This window comes from Aphelocoma coerulescens, chromosome 1A (genome assembly GCF_041296385.1).
Source record: "Aphelocoma coerulescens isolate FSJ_1873_10779 chromosome 1A, UR_Acoe_1.0, whole genome shotgun sequence".
Taxonomy (NCBI): domain Eukaryota; kingdom Metazoa; phylum Chordata; class Aves; order Passeriformes; family Corvidae; genus Aphelocoma; species Aphelocoma coerulescens.
In genome coordinates this window covers 52,196,867-52,215,519 of record NC_091014.1, presented here as the reverse complement: position 1 = coordinate 52,215,519, position 18,653 = coordinate 52,196,867, and the positions used below count along the sequence as shown (strand labels likewise).

The 18,653-nt window shown below is 40.7% G+C and overlaps 1 protein-coding gene across 9 annotated transcripts in view; it reads right to left on the bottom strand.

Moving 5' to 3' along the window:
• Positions 1 to 18,653, bottom strand: part of TCF20 (transcription factor 20) — a 130,839-nt gene that overhangs the window by 22,126 nt on the left and 90,060 nt on the right. Inside the window, exon 4 of one of the 9 annotated variants that reach the window (XM_069002505.1) lies at positions 2,866 to 3,148. The exons of the other annotated variants lie outside the window; for them this stretch is intronic. Coding sequence (XP_068858606.1) covers positions 3,104 to 3,148 — 45 coding nt within the window. The 3' untranslated portion in view covers positions 2,866 to 3,103. Of the gene's footprint in view, positions 1 to 2,865; positions 3,149 to 18,653 lie in introns of those variants that run through there. 9 annotated transcript variants of the gene reach the window in all.

Genomic DNA, 18,653 nt, shown 5'->3' with positions numbered 1-18,653 from the left:
AAATCAAATGAAGACCCAGTGTAACTGAACCAGAACAGAGGTTAGGTCCTTCAAGAGTTAACCAGTGGCTAACTAAAACGGATTCAGCAAAAGTAACGAAACCAGTAATTTTAAATGGTGCTGAAAAATCATGTTTAATTTCAGTTAAACAGGCTAAGTACATACCTATGTAGCCATTTCATACTTTTAAAGGAATATTAAAATAAAACATAGACTACCAAGTCCAAGAAGCCAAGAAATTCATAAATTTTGTTTCCTTTGATGCAAAGAGCCACCCTGAATAAGAGAAACATTTCAGAAAACCACTTGTAAGTATAGGGATTTGAATTTGCTAAAGTATGCAAGTCTAGCAGAAAAAATTATACAGTTTACGTTATCTTGACTATTCATTTGGGGAATTAAACATGCAACAATAAGTGCAATTTAGTTACAAAAAGGTCTGAAAGATAGAAAAGCAGACTTAAAAGAGGAAAAAGAAATTCAAATTTTCAAGCAGTGATTATGTGATAAGGACACACAGAGCTGTGGGAACAGCACAGTCAGCAAGGGAGCATTTACTCCAGTTGGATTTTCTACCAGTACTAGATTTATTTCTCAGCCATCTTGGATACTGATTACAGGAAATATCCAAATACATTGTGAATTTCTATTTAGTGCAAGACCTACCAAGTACAGTATAAAACAACAGCATGCAGTTACCTTAAAATAACGCAACATCTCCACCATAATCGAAGAGATTTTGGATAAATTAATTACCAGAAAAGCAATAGCTTTGAATATCAATGTCTGGAGTGATATAAAAAAGGAAAAAACCTGACATAAGCAAGAAAATGCAATAAACTCAAGGTTTTCAAGAGGCGAACTGCACAACAGAACCAGCTTTTCTCTAATCAAAATAAAAAAGAGATGATGCTGAGTATTTGCTAAAAGGCTCAAAAAAAAGATTGGTTCATTAAAGACACAATCGCTATGTTATTAGGAGCAGTGGATTCAACAGAAACAAAATCTTTATAAAGACTTAAAAATAAGGAAATATTTTTGATCAAAGCGAACTGTAAATGGAAAATATTTTGACAAGATATTACATATCTATGCAACCTGACAGGAAAAGGGTGCAGCACAAATCCACCCCTCTCAATGACTCAAAGACTTGTAACATTGGACAGAAATACACCATTTGTCATTACTTGTAATAATCCGTGCAAGCCTTCATCATAAACAGAGCCCCACTGTGCAAGACACTTCGGTAAAAGAGAACAAAGCGTTGGTGGATGCAAAGGGATGAAATAGGAATGGTGAGACTGAGCCAGCAGTGTTGGGCAGAATCCATCTCAGCAGCAGGCTAAGCATATCCAATTATTCAGCACAAATCCCAGACAAGAAGGGCTTTGAAGAAATGCATGAAGAAAAACAAAGGTACATGTGCAGGGTTTTGAAAGTGAAGCGCTTAATTTAGGAAATTATAAAATTAGCCAGGGTGTACTGATTGGAAGTAAATCTTAAGTTCTTGAAATTGAAAGAAGAAAAAGCAGCAGGATAAACGCAGATAAAATAATGACAAATAACTTATGTTTGAGGCATAAGAAAATAGGAGGTGGGCAGATGAACGTGAAGGAAGTAGGAATGTGAAAATGACCATTTAGAACAACAAATGTTTGTGACAGTATTCCATCCAAATGGCACTTTACTAAGAATACCAATTCTTAGATTGAGGTGTAAAGAACCACTCCTACTGCACAGTCAAAATACAGTTCACTATAAGGATAGGTGAAAAAAGTACAATGTTTATCTTACTGGAAAATAAATAACTCATCTCTCTAGAAAAAAGGTAGCAAACAAGACTACTCAATACCATTGAAGAAAGAAGAAGACAGCTCCCCCAGAAGGCCACCACAGCAGCAGTTAGCAGCAGAGCTCCAATAAGGAGTAACAAAGTGCACCCCAGTATTCCTGAGGTCACTGGTGGCTGTTGCTACCGATAAGAAAAAGCAGTAGCAGATGAATCCAAGAGAAGAGGCAAAGGTGCAATGCTTGCAGAAAGAGAAATGCCTGCAAGTCAGTACATCTCTCTTCAGTGATAAGCTGTCAAGCAACGTATCAGTCTTAAAGAAAAAAAAATTACAAGCTTATGAACCACAGCAATAAATCATCAATCACAGTTGAGGGAAAGTAGACAATTAACACATATTGATGAAATGCCCTCAGATACACAGAGGGTGCTCTATGTAAAATAATATTCATTGGCCAAAAATTTGAATGGATTTAGAGAGGAATACATTATTTCATTATTCAAGAACCCATAATAATATATGTGCTGCTTAACCTGCCCATTGCAATAATAGGTACAGTTAATGAATTCTAACCTGAATTTATACAAGAATATGTAGTGTCTGTAGGCTTGTCACAGACACGACACAGGAAAACATGGTATGAGCTAGCAGCAGTTCAGAAGAGGCAGAAAATAGAAATAGCAGCAGTCCAAGCCCGGATGGCATTCCAGCTGGATATTACAAAGCAGATGAGGTAGTGTCAGTAGTTTCTTTAAAGGACACACATAATGTGGTTCTCCTGAGAGAAGAACGTCATCCATCTAAGGATTAGATTGGGTTCTCCTGAAATCTAAAGGGAAAGGACTAATGAAGATCTTCTGGGCTCAGAACATTGCTGAATCATGGTAAAGGCAATAATACTCATTTGCAAGCCACACCTTCAGTTTTATAAATCTAGATCAATCTATACTATGAAAAAAGGGCTGGGATGAGCCACAGATTGCTAGAAATAAATTACTGTGCAAGATCAAAGAGAAATTTCAATCTTTTTTTCACCTGCAGTAGAAATCAAAGGACACAGGCATTTTTGGTTTGTTTTTCTTTTATTTTACATAAACACACCCTCTTCTTACTTCTTATTACTTCATCTTCTGAAGGCTCTAGCCCAAAAGCAGAAGGGTAAGTCAGCAATAAAGTCTTCTTTGTCAAGACAACTTCAGAATAGATGATTCTTCTTTTGGTGTTACCTTTGTAGCTATCTGTCCAGGAAACTGAATTTATTGGTAAATTTTCGTAACTCCTGTTCCCCATGAACTCCCTCTGAAAGTTTCTGTTTAGAAGAGTGGTACCATGCGACATCCCAATGATAAACTGTAACGCTTCAAAGGAAGAATAATTAAATTTAAGTATAGGACTTAAGACTGCATTAAAAACCTTGTAAAAGGGTTTTATGTACCTATAATGTGAATATTGGAATTTTCTAATCTACACAATTTCCTAAAATGAACATAAAAAAAAATAATGTTGGTTTTCTGGAAAACATCAGTTATGAACTGTGTAAACTCCAAAATTTTAGTAATTAAATTTAACTTGGAGAGTTACTCTGCAAGAAAAATCTCAACAATTAGATATAACAATGAATTCACATATGGGATGAGTACATTGCTATTAGTATTTTCAGCATTTTAACTTTTTACAAGAAAAGAGAAAGTTAACAGCAAATGAACACATTACAAAAAATTTTATTATTTTTTTGGACCTGACTCTAAATGATACATGAGCAAACTTTATCTTCCTGCCACTACATCTATGCAACTAAACCATGAAACCTTGTATCAGCTCCCTAATCTTCCAATTTTATTGAGAACATCTGACAATTTAAACATATACTGTACATTCAAAGCACCCTACAAATTTGTCTTAATGGTCACAAAATAAGTGGTCTTAAAGCCTACTTTACAGAATAATCAAATGACTTGTCAAAGGCCATGCAATCAATTTCTGACAGGTACGAAGTCAGAAAAGTTCACAGCTCTCAAACCTGAACTCAAGTACATGAACTTACTTTTCCCTCCCATCCCCACCCACCTTTTTTATTTTCCTTTTAAGTTTCACACTGAGCAGCAGTACCCTTTGGTGGAAGTCCCCATTTCAGAGATTCATGCCAGGACGCCCTCCTCCTCCTTCCCCTCCCCTAGCAGTCTTTTATGAAGCTGGTCAGTTGCTTTTAATCATCAATAACTTTCTGAAACTTAGCAAGTGTGAGTTCTAAGAATAAAGGAGTTGGAGGCATAAGAAAAGCTGCAATTAACAGCAGTCTAGTGCAAAGTAACGACAAAACCATGTTATGAAATGAGGAGCCATGAAAAAAAGAAATACAGCTGAGTTTGGTCTCCTAGTTCTAAGCACAAACCAAAAGAAAATATACAAGAAGCTACAAATGAGGGGGTGAAATCACTAATAAATGAAGACTGCACAACCAGTTTTTAATATCAACTTCTAGTATTTTCTCAAACAGAAGGAAAGCTTATGACCCAGACAACAATCAGCTGGCTGAGATAAGACCTAAGTGCACTTATGCTACAATCAGTTGTGCAGCCAGACCTCAAGAAGGCATATGCAATCTGTTTTTACCCCCGATAGCTCAGGTGGAGACAAACAGTGCAAAGCTGCAACACCCAGAGCCCTGGGAGGGCTTTGCCACTCCGCACCACCTTGTGCCTTGAGTAGGGCTGGAATTTCACACCAGGTCCTACACTGGTATTTCTCCTCTTATGGCAAGTCTGAAGACAATTTAAGTAGATCTACACCATTAAAGTCACAAACTGAGCACTGTCAGAATTTCTCAAAAGAAACTGTAGCTACTCGAGACCTTTTAACTGAAGGGAAATGTCTGCTTTAGGCTACTCCACCTGGCAAATTAGGCCAGAGGAAGGAAGGAAGCATCCAGTCCCCAGCACTTCTGAATCATGGAATCATCGTAATAATAAAGAAAAACCCCTACCTTTTTGTCTAGATGACGAGATGGAGATACTTGACATCAGTAATAAATATATGTATATTTGAGAACCACCTCAGACAATCTTTAAACTGTTCCTTTTTTGTTTTAATTTACTACTTTGCATAATTAATAATATCATTCTGGAAGAACTTTCCATCTGAAGTCACGATCTTGACCAGGCCTCCCACTTCCAAGTAATTTTAAGACCTGAGTTTGTTCTTGCTCAACCTGCAGCCCCCTCCTATGCCTAGGATCTCTCTGTATCAGTATTGACACTGAAAGCCAAGAAAGTGAGTCCAGCCAAAAAATTAGCTTAATTAAAATGGGAATGGAGTGAGGGAGGGATTTGCTGGCCAGATTAGCTACCTAACTTGGTTCAGTCACAGAGCACTACTGCTAGCAGAAGGGGAGGTGTGGACAAGAAGAATGGCTTCTAATAACCCTAATTTAGCCTGGATGAAATTACCACCATATTTCATCTTCACAACAGATTCCTCAGTGAAATAGAAATGGTTTACATGGGGTACTCTTCACTCTTTTGTACCTTTAACAGCAAAGAAGCCTTGACCTTTTGCTATACTCCTACCTCCCTCTGCCCTCATCCATTTCACTTCCCCCAGCCCTTGCCCTGCACTCATCTTTCTCCTAATTTACCACACAGTGGCACAATGCAACCAAGAGCTGCTATCCAAGTAAAAAAGGGAATTTCACCAATTCAGAGGGGAATTCTGGAAAAAGAGTTTTAGTTGTGGCAAGGAGAGGGACATGTCTACGGAAACCCCCGTTACTGTGAGAACTCAGAACTTCAAAGGGCCTTTTCAGGATGATGATTATTTTTGTTAACTCTCTACACACACAGGGGTAAATCCACAATCAGTCTCTGTGCCCAATGTGCAGGCTGTGCTCTTCTGGACATTTGCTCAGTTTCCCACTCCCATCCACTCTCCTGGCTTAATGCTGCAGTAGGAACAAGCTGAGGGGGTCAACTACCCCCAGAATTCTCATTCCCATATTCCACACAGCTCTGTACCCACATCTCCAGCTACAGACCTTCTCCCTCAATGTGGCTCTAGCCACTTATGCTTGCCCATAGCTTTAGCAATACAGGACTGCTGTTAAATGCTAATTGCTTACTAATGAAAACTAATCATCATGCAATTAAACTTTAATCACTAAGCAGCTGGCTGGGATCCAATCCATAACAATGAAGGTTCATTAATAACTTTTTGCCAAAGTGCTCTATCCATGAAGATTATCCTATACACAGAGTCCAGCTGAGTGTATGAAATTGCTTGAAAAACATTTCCTCTGCCAACAAACTACCCAGAGCACAACAGGGTAAGAGCAGCATAGTTTAAATTAGCTAAAAAGGATGGGTTTAAGATTCAGGGAACCCAAACTACTTTTCTGGCTCCTTCCATAACCTGAGGCACAATGTGCTGCACAGAAAGAACTTCTTTTCTCCAGTTCTTGTCTCTGCAGAGTAACATTCTTTAAGGCAAAAAAAACCCCTAGTTATAATTTTGCTGTAGTTTCTAAAATTATTACATGAATACTTATCGTACTTCAGTTTTATTTTTACTCATCTTTCTAAATCTAGGGAAATTAATCTAACCTCTTTCAGAACATATTTCTCTAATTAAAAAATATATTGAGGTTATACAACTAGGTTTATAATGGACAGATGAAAATCTACTTTTGAAAAGAAAAAAAGTTTAAAACCTGCTTTCTACAAAGCCATAATGATGATGAGAGGGCAGGAGCACCTCTGCTATGAAGACAGAGAGAGCTGAGGTTGTTCAGCCTGGAAAGAAGGCTCCAGGGAGACCTTATAGACCTTTCCAGTACCTAAAGGGACTTATAAAAATGATGGAGAGCAACTTTCAGCATGGGCAGATAGTAACAGAACAATGGGGAACGGTTTTACACTAGGAGGAGAGGTTTAAATTAGGTATTAGGAGGAAATTCTTTACTGTGAGGGTGAGGCACTGGAATGCTGTACAGAGAAGCTGTGGATGCTCCACATCCTTAGAAGTCTTCAAGGCCAGGTTGGATGTGGATTTGAGCAACCTGGTCCAGTGGAAGGTGTCTCTGTAAAGTCTCTTCCAACCCAAACCATCCTATGATTTCATGATTTTAAAGTAATCTCATACCACCATCAGTAAGTGTCCCAGCTTTGCCTGCAAAATTCCTGTTCCAGTCTGGTTACTCCAAAAAGTCTTATGTGTAGATAACTTTTTATGAACTTGGTTTGCATTGCTAAGCTTGGAGAGCTTTCCTTTATTATGAATGGCAGAACATTAGTATAGCTGAAGCATTATTCTTGCTCATTCAGTGATCAAAAGATTCAGTACAATGCTTATTTAAAAAATAAAATGGAAAAACTGTGGAATTTTTTTTATTTAAAAAGGTCTTACAAAAGACAGAACACAGTTCTAATGATCCATAAAATATTATATAAAAGAAAGTCATGAATTCTTACCTTCAGAAATTAACCTCTTTTCAAACTAAGGCAGGCGAAAGATGAAAAAAAAATCATTTTTTCCCCAAAAATGAGGAAAAATACTTTAAAGTCTGCATTTTTGGTCAATTGTTATCAAATATACACCACCTAAAATACAGAGGCATGGATCAGAATAAACTTATTTGTTAGTAGTGTTCTTCTAATGAAGCTAAAGGAATACAGCTGAAGTGTCTACCATCTGGAATTAGTCTAAGCTTAAAAAATTGGTTCATTTTAAGTTAACAAAACAAAACCCCAACAATACAACAACCGTTCTCCAAAATTTTGGGGAACCTTAACAACCTTTTTACCAGCACAGCTTAAAAAGATTCAAGCTAAAATGACACATAAATAGATTGCATTCACTCACTATTGTGAATTTAGTAAGAGTTTGGCACCCCCGTGGTAAGAGGCAACTGAAATCTTAGAAAAAAAAGATTGTGTGAGCTTGTGGGTAAGCCAGACAAAAAGCTCTAAAGCTTTGTCTAGAAACCTCCTGCACAGAGAAGGCCCCATTCACATTTGGAAGAGCTTCCTCAAAACTGAGTTACTTAAATGTATTTTTAAATTAAAACTGTACATAGATTATGAGGATCCCTGATGCTTTACAGAAAGGCAACTGTGGAATGAGCAAGCTGATTTTTTGCATACAAGTTTCCAATGCTCTTGGCTACAACTAATGTCAGTGGGTAAACATCCTATTCTTTCCCAAAACTCCATTGTCAGTAAATCTATTTTCCACTTTCCTCACTCCACATGCAAGACAAACAGTAAAATATAAAACCACACGCAAGCACAGACATAATGCCTGTACTTTGGCATAAACTAATGACAAAGGAGTCTGCTAGTAGAGATTCACAGAAAGTACTTCCCTGCATCTTCTCTCTGTCCCCATTACAAAGGGGTCAATACTGGAGGAGTCTTTCCTCTTACCAGTATCATCTTTATGCTTGAGACCTCAACTAAAATGTGCTAAAATGTGCTTCCTAGCACCTGCAATCCATAATCACTAATAGGCTGCACCAAATTTACCTCACTTCTACTCACAACAAAGCCAAAGAAAACCAATTTCATTTCACAAATGTAATTATTGGCTTCTGATAATTTAAGATATTGAAACATTTGCATCAGACATGGACATGTGGATTCTATCTGCTCAGCTCTTCAGCATTTAAGGCTTGTGGTACCAATGCACAGAGCTGCTGTGAGCTACCAAGTGCTGCAGCAGTAGTGATTCACACTTCTAGGTCCCCAACAGAGGAAGGCAGTGAACTGAGATACAACAGGGGCTCCTCCCAGGCTCTCCTCTCTGTGGAGGAACATTCTTACAGACCAGGAGTCATGACAGCACAGAATTTCAGCAGCGCAGCAGATGGCAATGCCTTTCTGAGAAAACCAAATCTGAAGTTCATCATTCAGCTGTCTTTCAGAATTTCTCCTCCACGCGAAATTTCATGCTTTCTTATTTTTGTAACACTGCAGAAGAATATTAAAGATGCTGCCATTTCCTGAGGAATGAAAACGAGTATTACACTCGTTTGTGCACTCGAGTGCACATTTCCACCTCAGACAACTAGGTATTTGGGCACAGTCTGTCAATGAAAACTAGGAATTCAGCCACTTCAATTGTAGAAAGTGCCTCAAGGTTCTGTGGCAATCCTCATTTGAAGGGCTAAAGCATACTAAAAGCTGTTTCCAGAGATAAAAAAAAGCAAACAGTGTTCTCAATACACCCTTTTTCCAACCACTGCTAACAGTGATTTTAAATCCGCCACTGGTTTCCCTTTCCCCACAGTGAAAAATTAAAAAGCTCCAGTGTCACTTCTTCCTACTCTTGAAATGTCTCCCTACTAATACAGATCTAGGTGTAGAAATACAGCTGTTCCTTCCTGTGTTTGTCAGGCATGTTATTTTGGAAGCACCAGATTAGTATTTCAGTTGAACCTTGACCTAATACAGAACTTCACTTGAGGGTTTTTTGGTTTCGTGTTTTAGTTTGGGGGGGGGAGGGGGTTGTGGGGATGGGGGGGAAAGAAAAAAATTCCCAGGTTCTGCACATTTTTCTTCTCAACAAAGAAAGATGATGAATAAAAGGTTAACATTCTTCTCCCAATACTATAAAATAGTAGTACCATGGACCTAAAAACCCTTTCAAGTGCTGGTGGCACCTGGGCACAATTTTATGTCACAGCTAAGTTGATGTAATGGTTATCATTACCAGTGGAAAGGGTACTCCCTCTCAGATGCAGCAAACATGGTTCAGAGGGTAAGCAGAGTCAGAGAGCTGATCTGGCATAAAGATTCCCCTACCCCAAGCTAGTTTTCTGATGCGTTAGCTGGCTAAAAATGAACCCACTGTGCAAATGCACAGTTGGTAGATCTAGTGCAAGTGAAACGGTGGAAGCAAGCAGCTTGCAAAGAGGATAAAGTAGGATCACTCCTCATGACAGCAACTCCCTCCTGGTCTGGCTTAGGGATAAGAGAGCCCACCTGTGAAAAATGAGACATTCAGAATGAACCGATACCTTTATACTTGTACAGTACTACACTACTCAGGTTTCTGGGGCTATTTTGCTTTGTTTTGCCAAAGGTAGCTAACCTTCCACAATTTTCCCAGTTCATACCAATTCCCTGGCTTAGGCTCTTGATTAGCTACGCAGCCAGGAACCTTTTATAAACAATTACTTACAGAGCATGGGAGTTTTTTTGTTAGGCTTTGATTTCCCAAATTTGAGAATATAAATAACTTAAATCCTAGTGATCCCTCCAGGCACCTTTCTTTACCCAATTTACAGCTAGGGTCCAGAATGGTAAACAAAAGAAAATGGTTCTATGAAAGCATCAGAGTAAAAAAAGTATTATAGAAAGGCAATTTCCTCCAAATAAGATACTGTGGAAGATCAACTATCAGGAGTCTTTAAGTCATGAACAACTTACCTATGCAAAACCAGAAGCTGTTCTCTGGGAAATACGGGTAACATGCAAACCTACCCCTAAAACTACAACTAACAAAGACACACTTAACATGAGGCACAAGGCTGCCACTGCCCAACAGTCACAAAAAATTCAAATATCTAGTATGTATCAAACTGAAGAGAAAGAGACCTCAGGCATTTAAGGTTCTAAACTTCTCATCACTAAAGTCTATCAGACCTTCAAAACAGGCTTGTCAACAGTCTTAAAGCAGGTAGATTTCTCCACTTTGGGTAAACAGCAGCCTTTGAAAGAGAATCCATGGAGAGCCGGACAGACGAAATACCAGACTGGTGAGAGAAAACACAGAATCTCCTTCTGATATACTGTAGATCATGGGAAGATTTCACCCTTCACCATTTGTCACTCTAAAGTTCACCTGACTGAAACCCAAGATGATCTTTTCAATAAGGAGCAACAAAGGAAACAGATTCCAAGGACTTCTTTCCATGTATAAGGATTAAGAGATTTCTCAAGCTGGGAGCAATGCAGAGATTGATGAGAAAAGCATTACATTTTTCAGACCTTTTAAAAGAGATCTTTAAAAGGGGGATAAACAAGCTTTCCTTTTACAGAACACTCTCAGCAGGAACAAGACTACATTTACCTTCAGCATGGTCAATTCTGATAAGAGCAGGGGCAGAAGAAGAAAAGAAAATACAAACAAACAAAAGAACCCCAACCACGAGTAATACATGTGCTAGGCCAGAGCCTCTGCCTTGGGAAAAACACCCGTGTCTTATAAAAAATACCTGTAAGAAACAGCGTATCACCTCCTAGTGAACAGCTTTTTAGAAAACAATAGCTGAACTATTTTGGATTCAACTTAACACAAAGAATGTTCTCTGCATTGTTCTTATCTTCATTTACAGCTTCTTATATTTAATACTGGGAATAAAGACCATCAGTTCTTCTGAACATTAAATCTGCTGACAACTACCAAAATGACTCCATAGTTCTTCCAGCTTCAAAGGTAACCAATACTTGATCTTCCATGGAAATGAACTTCTCATTAATAGAAAAATGGTGAGAAAATACACAGGACAGGAAACTGTCTGGCCACCTTCAGTATTTGAAAGAAAACATTTTATAGGCAGCAAGATCACCTAGCACTAAGGAGATGGCATTTTTTCAGTTCAAGATTTCATCAGCATTGGAACAAAAAACGTCTAACTGCAAGAAGGCCACTTAGCACCCTTACTACGCATTAACTGCTTATGAGAGAGACAGACTCCTCGGCAGTTAGGTTCATCTGCTGGGGTACCTAATTTGAGCCTCAAAATAAGGCAAAGGATTAAGTCATTCTGCATCTGAAGCAGCCTAGTTAATTGCATCACATTCTCAGAACCAAAAAGCATTGCAGAGTGACCAGCGTAAAAGTGACCAGACCACCTTTTTGCCTTCAAGAAAGGCAGATTCTAGCACTTTGGAAACTACCTGGATTGCTGCTTAGCAGGTAACATACACCATTTTCAGTCCAGAGTGAAAACAGATGATAAGGAACGCTCAAAGCTCAGGAGAGTAATTTCACAGTTTGATAAGCCTTTTTTAGATAACACCTTCTCAGGTATTCTTCTAGAGCATCTGGTACAATTTGATCTTTGAGCACCTTCATATACACACAAATCCTTTCCTGAGATTGACTATGGGGCAGTTTCAAAAATCTCCAGTAAGACACAGGGCATTTATTAATATAAGAAACAATTTAGCAAGAAAAATTATTTTCTGATTCTGGAAAGCACGTGAGAAACAGGTGTTCAGGGAAAAAATCTATAATGAGCTTTCATATGATGAAAAATAGGTGAGCTTGTGTGAGAAGAAACACAGGACGGGTTACTTACATCACTACCTCTACATCAGTGACCTTTGACTAGAGGTTTAAGTTTCCTATTTCTATACTAGAGTGCTGCATAAACAACAGCAACTAAGCCAGATGTCTAAAGAAAGTATTTCAACTCACTTAATGGTATGGATTCAGTTTAAATTGGTGCATATTTACCCTCTGTCAGTACCACAGACAATTTACGTAATTTTTAGTTATGGCAGCATTTAATTTGCACAGAATGAGTTACATACATGAATTATTCACTTCCAGGATCATGACCCTTCATATACCATATGCTAATGTCCCTCCTTACCTGTAGACAAAATCCAAGAGCTAGATTCCTGTCTGCCTGTGCACACATCTGTCTACTTGTTTCTGGTAGGGAGCAGCTACATGGTTTGCACATCTGCTTTTCCATGACAGCAACACTAACGAGCTGCATGTCAGAGGAGGAAAGAGAAAATTCGCTTGCAAAGCACAGAGGAGGTAAAGAAAAAGCACATGCAACAAGCATAGGAAATCAGCTGTGTGAGCCAGAAGGCTTTCCTCAGGCAGCGGGGCAAGAGAGTCAAGCTCAACAGGACCTTTCCACTGCCTGGGGATGGCTTCTGGCAGGCACACCTCTGAATATCCCATGGCCATCTCAGTGCTGCACGTAACCCTCTGTGAGCTGAAGGGATGAGGATACACTGCTTCCAGGGGAGAGCCCAGCACAACAGCCTGCTACAATGGGAAAAGAGAAATGCTAGAAGAAAACCTTTTCCATTATTTGTCACAGGGGAGATAAATGGATTACTCTTACGGATGTTATACAGAAGAGCCCAGCATTGTGTTAGGATACTGTGTTTGTATGAGACATAATACAGAGCTTTAAATGGATTCAGGAGGGGGACAGTATCAGGCTTGTCCCTGACAAGCTGTGGGATGAGATGCAAAGGTTAGAGGGACAGGGAGCTAATGAGGGCACTCTGCCCTCAACTCCGAAATGTGCTGGCCACACTGGAACACACTTGCAGTCTTACAGATGTGAGCCAGGGACTCCTGAGGTTACAGAAGCCAACAGGGATACAGCAGGGAAATATCTCAAAGGAATTAAGGGGTGTTCCTCTAGGAAGGTGATACAGCCAACAGCCCGGCTGAGGTGCCTTTACTCCAGAGCACACAGCATGGGCCACAAACAGGAGTTGGAAGCCACCATGCTGCTGGAAAATTACAATCCTGTTGCCATTATTGACACTTGGTGGGACAAACTGTGTGACTGGAGTGTGACTACTGATGGCTATGAGCTGTTCAGAAGAGACAGGAGAGGAGGGAGAGGTGGAGGGGTTGCCCTCTACATCAAGAGGTGCACTGAGTGTCAAGAGCTGTCTCTGAAGAACAGCCATGAGCAGGCCAAAAGCCTGTGGGTAAAAATCAGACACTGAGGCAACAAAAGGAACCTTGTGGCTGGGGTCTGCTACAGCTGCCTGACCAAGGGGAGCCTATTGAGGAAACCTTCTTGCTCCAGTTACAGGAGGCATCGTGCTCACAGGCTCCAGTCTTGCTGGGGGACTTCAGCCACCTTGACATCTACTGGGAAAGTACCAAGGCAGGCTGTGAGCAATCCAGGGAACTCCTGCAATGCATGGAGAATAGCTTCTTGAGCCAGGTGATAGCCCTACCAGAGGGAACCTGATACTGGATTTGATGATCACCAGTGTAAATGAGCTTACTGGGGATGTCAAGATGGTAGGCAGCCTGGGTTATAGCGATCACGCACTGGTGGATTTTGCAATCCTGAGGGATATGGGTTAGGTAAGGAGTAAAGTTAGGCCCCTTTGAACTTCACGAAAGCAAACTTCCAGCTCTTCAAGGAGATAGTCAATAGCATAGCTTGGGAGACTGCCCTTGGGGACAAGAGAACAGAACTGAGCTGGCAGATTTTTAAGGAAGTCTTCCATAGAGTTCAAGAGCTAGAAATTCCCAGTAGCAAGAAATTGAGCAAGGAAGGCAAGAGACTGGATGGCTGAGTAGGGAACTCCTTGGCAAACTAAAGGGAAATAAACAAAGGCACAGGCAGTGGAAACAAGGACAGGTAATGTGGGAAGAGTATAGGGATGAAGTTCAGTTGTGGATGGATGGTTTGAGGAAGGCCAAGGCAAAGCTGGAACTGAACCTGGAAAGGAACACAAGGAATAACAGGAAGGGCTTCTATAGGTAGAATCAGAAAAGGAAGGACAAAGAAGGTGTACCCCCCACTATAAACAATGCTGGCAAACAGGCAACAATCGATGAGGAGAAGGCTGGGGTAACCAACAACTTTTTTGCCTCAGCCTTCAATGGCAACCTCTCTTCCCACACCTCTCAAGTAGATGGATGATAGGATGGGGAATGGGGCAGGCGAGGGCCTCTCCCACTGTATGCAAAGATCAGGTTCACGAACACCTGAGGAACCTGAATGTACACAAGTCTGCAGGATTCAAATAGATGCATCCCAGATTCCTGAGAGAATTTGCTGATGTAGTTCCTAAACCACACTCCATGGTATTTGAAAAGTTGGTAGTCAGGTGAAACCCCAGGTGACTGGAAAAAGGGAAATACTGTACACATCTCCAAAAAGGACAGAAAGGAGAGCTCTGGAAACTACCAACCTATCAGCCTCACCTCTGGACCTGGGAAGATCATGAAACAGATCCTCCTAGAAGCTATCTTAAGGCACACGGGGGACAGGGAAGTGATTCAGGACAGCCAGCACGGCTTCACCAATGGTCAAGTCCTGACTGACCAACCTAGTGGCTTTTTATGATGGAGTAACTCCTTCCTCCCTGGGAAAGGCTGAGGATGTAATTGATCTGGACTTCTGTAAGGCTTTTGACAGTCCCACACAACACCCTTCTCTCCAAACTGGAGAGCAATGGATTCGATGGATTAGGTGGATTAGGAATTGGTTGGACAGTTGCATCCAGAGGGTAGAGATTAACAGCTCACAGTCCCAATGGGGTATCAATGACCAGTGGTGTCCCTCAGGGGTCTGTATTGGGACCAGCGTTATTTAACGTCTTCAGTAATGGCACAGACAAAAGCATCAAGTGCACCCTGAGCAAGTTTGCAGATAACACCAAGCTGAGTGGTGCTCTTGACTCACCTGAAGGATGGGATACCATCCATAGGGATCTGGACAGGCTCAGAGAAGTGGGTACATGGAAATCTCATGAGGTTTAACAAGACCAAGGGCAAGGTGCTGCACCTGGGCTGGGGAGATCCCTGGTATCAACCCAGGCTGGGGATGCACAGGTCGAGAGCAGCCCTGCCGAGAAGGACTTGGGAGTGCAGGTGGACAAGAGGCTGGACATAACCCAGCAATGTGAATTCACAGCCCAGAAAGCCAATTGTATCCTGGGCTGCATCCAAAGCAGCTGGACAGTAGGGTGAGGGAGGGGATTCTGCCCTTCTGCTCGGCTGAGACCCCGCCTGCAGTGCTGCACCCAGCTCTGGGGCCCTCTGCACAAAAAGGACATGGACATGTTGGAGCGAGTCCAGAGAAGGCCACCAAAATGATTAAAGGGATGGAGCACCTCTCCCTACAAGGAAAAGCCGAGAGAATTGGGACTGTTCAATTTGATAAAGAGAAGGCTTCAGGGTGACCTAACTGTGACCTTCCAGTACCTGAAGGGAAACCTACAAGAGAGAGGCTATTTACAAGAACATGTAGTGATAGGATAAGGGTGAATGGTTTCAAACGGAGTAGGTTTAGCTTAGAGATTAGGAAGAAATTCTTTACTGTGAGGGTGGTGAGGCACTGGAACAAGTTATCCAGAGCAGCTGTGGATAGCCCATTCCTTGAAGTGAAGGCCAGATTGGATGAGGCTCTAAGCAGCCTGGTCTAGTGGGAGGTGTCCCTACCCACAGCAGGTGGGTTGATCTCTAAGGTCACTTCCAACTCAAGTCATTCTATGATTCTATAACAAAACAAAGTGTACACACAAGACAATGGTCCCTGACTCTGAAAAGTTCTGTTTTATAAACAGATTAAAAATGGACCCAGACAGAACAGTGGAGAGCACTGAAAGACTACGTATTACTTATCATACACAAAAAGTAAGCAGTATTTCTTGCAGCCTTAAATAAAAAGGATTAGGAAGAAACAACTTTTAAATCAAATGAGATTCTGAATCTGAGTGACATGAAAATCAGAATAAAATGGCAGACAGTGGAATAAAGATGGCTTAGATTAAAAGCCATGTTTTAAAGTGAGATTTTGAAAACTCACAATGAATTCAAGAACAATTTTTAAGTTTGTGCCAGAAGAACATGAATCTGGAGAAAAAAGGAAGCTCTATGAGACTCTGGAAGAAAGTGATTGAGTTACCAAAAGCTACTCAAAAGCATGGTATTCCAGGATAAAGGGAAGAAAAGCACAAGCAAACTTCAGTGAACCCCTGTGCCGGTTTGGACAAATTTGGAAATACATCCTCTGATAAAAGGCAGGTTACAACCAGCCCTCCCCCACCAGGTTCAGGAAAAAATGAATTTTCCTCGAAGGAAAGTGAAAGAGATAAAACTGTTTATTTAACAAATACACAGGAATAGGATACTAATGCTAAATAATGAAACCTCTTGCTGTAGAGAGAAAACCTGAGAAAATTTCAGAGTCCTTCCGTAGTGTCTCTCTTCCCCTGCTTGGAGCTGGGATGGGGTGGTGGGCCCACCTCCAGGGCCAAGGCCTTGGTGGAAATTCCTCCCAATGTATTCTGATGTTGAAACCGTCCAGCAGAGAAAAAGGGAAGAAAACAAAGTCCCAGGAAAACAAAAGTTCAACTCTCCATCTCTCTCTGGCAAAAAAAGGAGCTGAAAAACTGGACGAAAGCAAGCAGGGTACTTTCCCCACTCTCGCTCTGCTGCCGCAGCTGAACACAGAGAGCCGTCTCTATCTCTGTGTCCTTGAAAACATGAAAACAAACTGCAAACTGCTTAGAAAGTTCCCTCGGTTTTGTCTCTCTCCCTTCTCAGGCTCGGTTTAAAGGCATAGAAAGGCACAAAATTAATTTCTGGGCATGGGGCAGCGATATGGGATATACATCATAAAGTCACCCCAAGACAACCCCACAGAAAAAGCATGAAGTAATGAACAACAGCCTCTGAAAAATACAGTGGAAAGCAAGGACGTAATCAAAAGACACAGGCAGAAAACAAAGGTGGAACAACACTTCAAAAGCAGCACAGCTGATAGTGACAATGTAGCCTACAGAAAAATGGAAAATTACGCACTGGACCTGATCCTTAACTGGGAAAAGATCACCATAAACACCAATAACAATTGCAGTAGAGCACAACTGAAGCCACAGTGGAGGACAAGAGCCCCAGACAATGCACTCAAAGAACTCTGAGATGAAAAAAGAGAAAGGAAATTAAGAGGTAGTTGCAAAGGCAAGAGAGGCCACAGGCATTTTGTCTTTTTTTTTTTTAAATGAGAAACACTTATGTCTGCTGGTATTATGAGGGAAAAGAAAAGACAGGAGCTGAGCAACTGATTAAGGGAAAGAGGTAGAGGAAAAGGACACAAAGTTCAAGGGAGATAAGGAGATATTTTTGTAAGGTGCCATACGGGCAAATGAAACGGTTAAGAAGAAGAGGAAAAAAATGTTTTACTTGTAAGGAGAAGATGATTGTAACAGTTGGAAGAAAGTGATAAAGGGTAAGCCGAAGCATATTCAATCAGAAAGTCATAAAGATTCCATGCAGAGAAAGAACTAGATGTCAAACAACATGCAAAACCCATATAAAAATGTGAATAACGGGCTGCTATTATTTAACAAGTTTGATTAGAGCCTCTCAACACAGCATGTCTTAGCACAGCTGGGACATAAAAAGGATCACTGGAGGATAACTCAAGTGGTTCAAGAACTTGTAGAGAAGGCATTTGCTATTGGGAAAACCAGAATCCTACGTGAAAGACACACCCTACACACAGTAGAAAGGGAAAATCAGGCTGGAGAGATGCAAATTCAAAATACTGGTGAACTACAAGACAAATGAAAGCATGGCCACATTGCGAGTAGAATCCAAACAGTGGTGGAGAACCTGAAAGAAACCTTGCAACTATCAAGAGATAAGAAATTCAGCAGTTGCATCAGAACAAGAATGCAGGCATGGCTCGATGAAAACCAAATGAAATTAACTGACTATGTTTAATGAGAGACTAGGAACAAGAATGCAAGCCAAATCAAGTTAGGGCAAAGAAGCATGTAATTACTGTCACTGAACAGTTGAGTGAAAATTTAGAACAAGCCAGGAATCAAACTTGAGGAGTAAAAGCTCATGGGGAGGAAACAAGTATGCTGTATGTAACAATACAGAGGAAAGAAGATAAAAACTGGATCCCAACACTGTTTAGAAAAGGAACATCATGAAGGCAACAGGAAAAAGTAGTTCTATGCCTCTCCCATGTCTGACCCAGGACAAAGCACAATACAAAATAAGATAACCATAAATAAAGGGATGCAGGATACTGAGGATGGCAAAGCAAGGCACATAACTGTGGTTTTAAAGCATCAGCTTCTGCCTTGGGAAATCAACAATAGTAAGCATGTCCATCCTCAACCA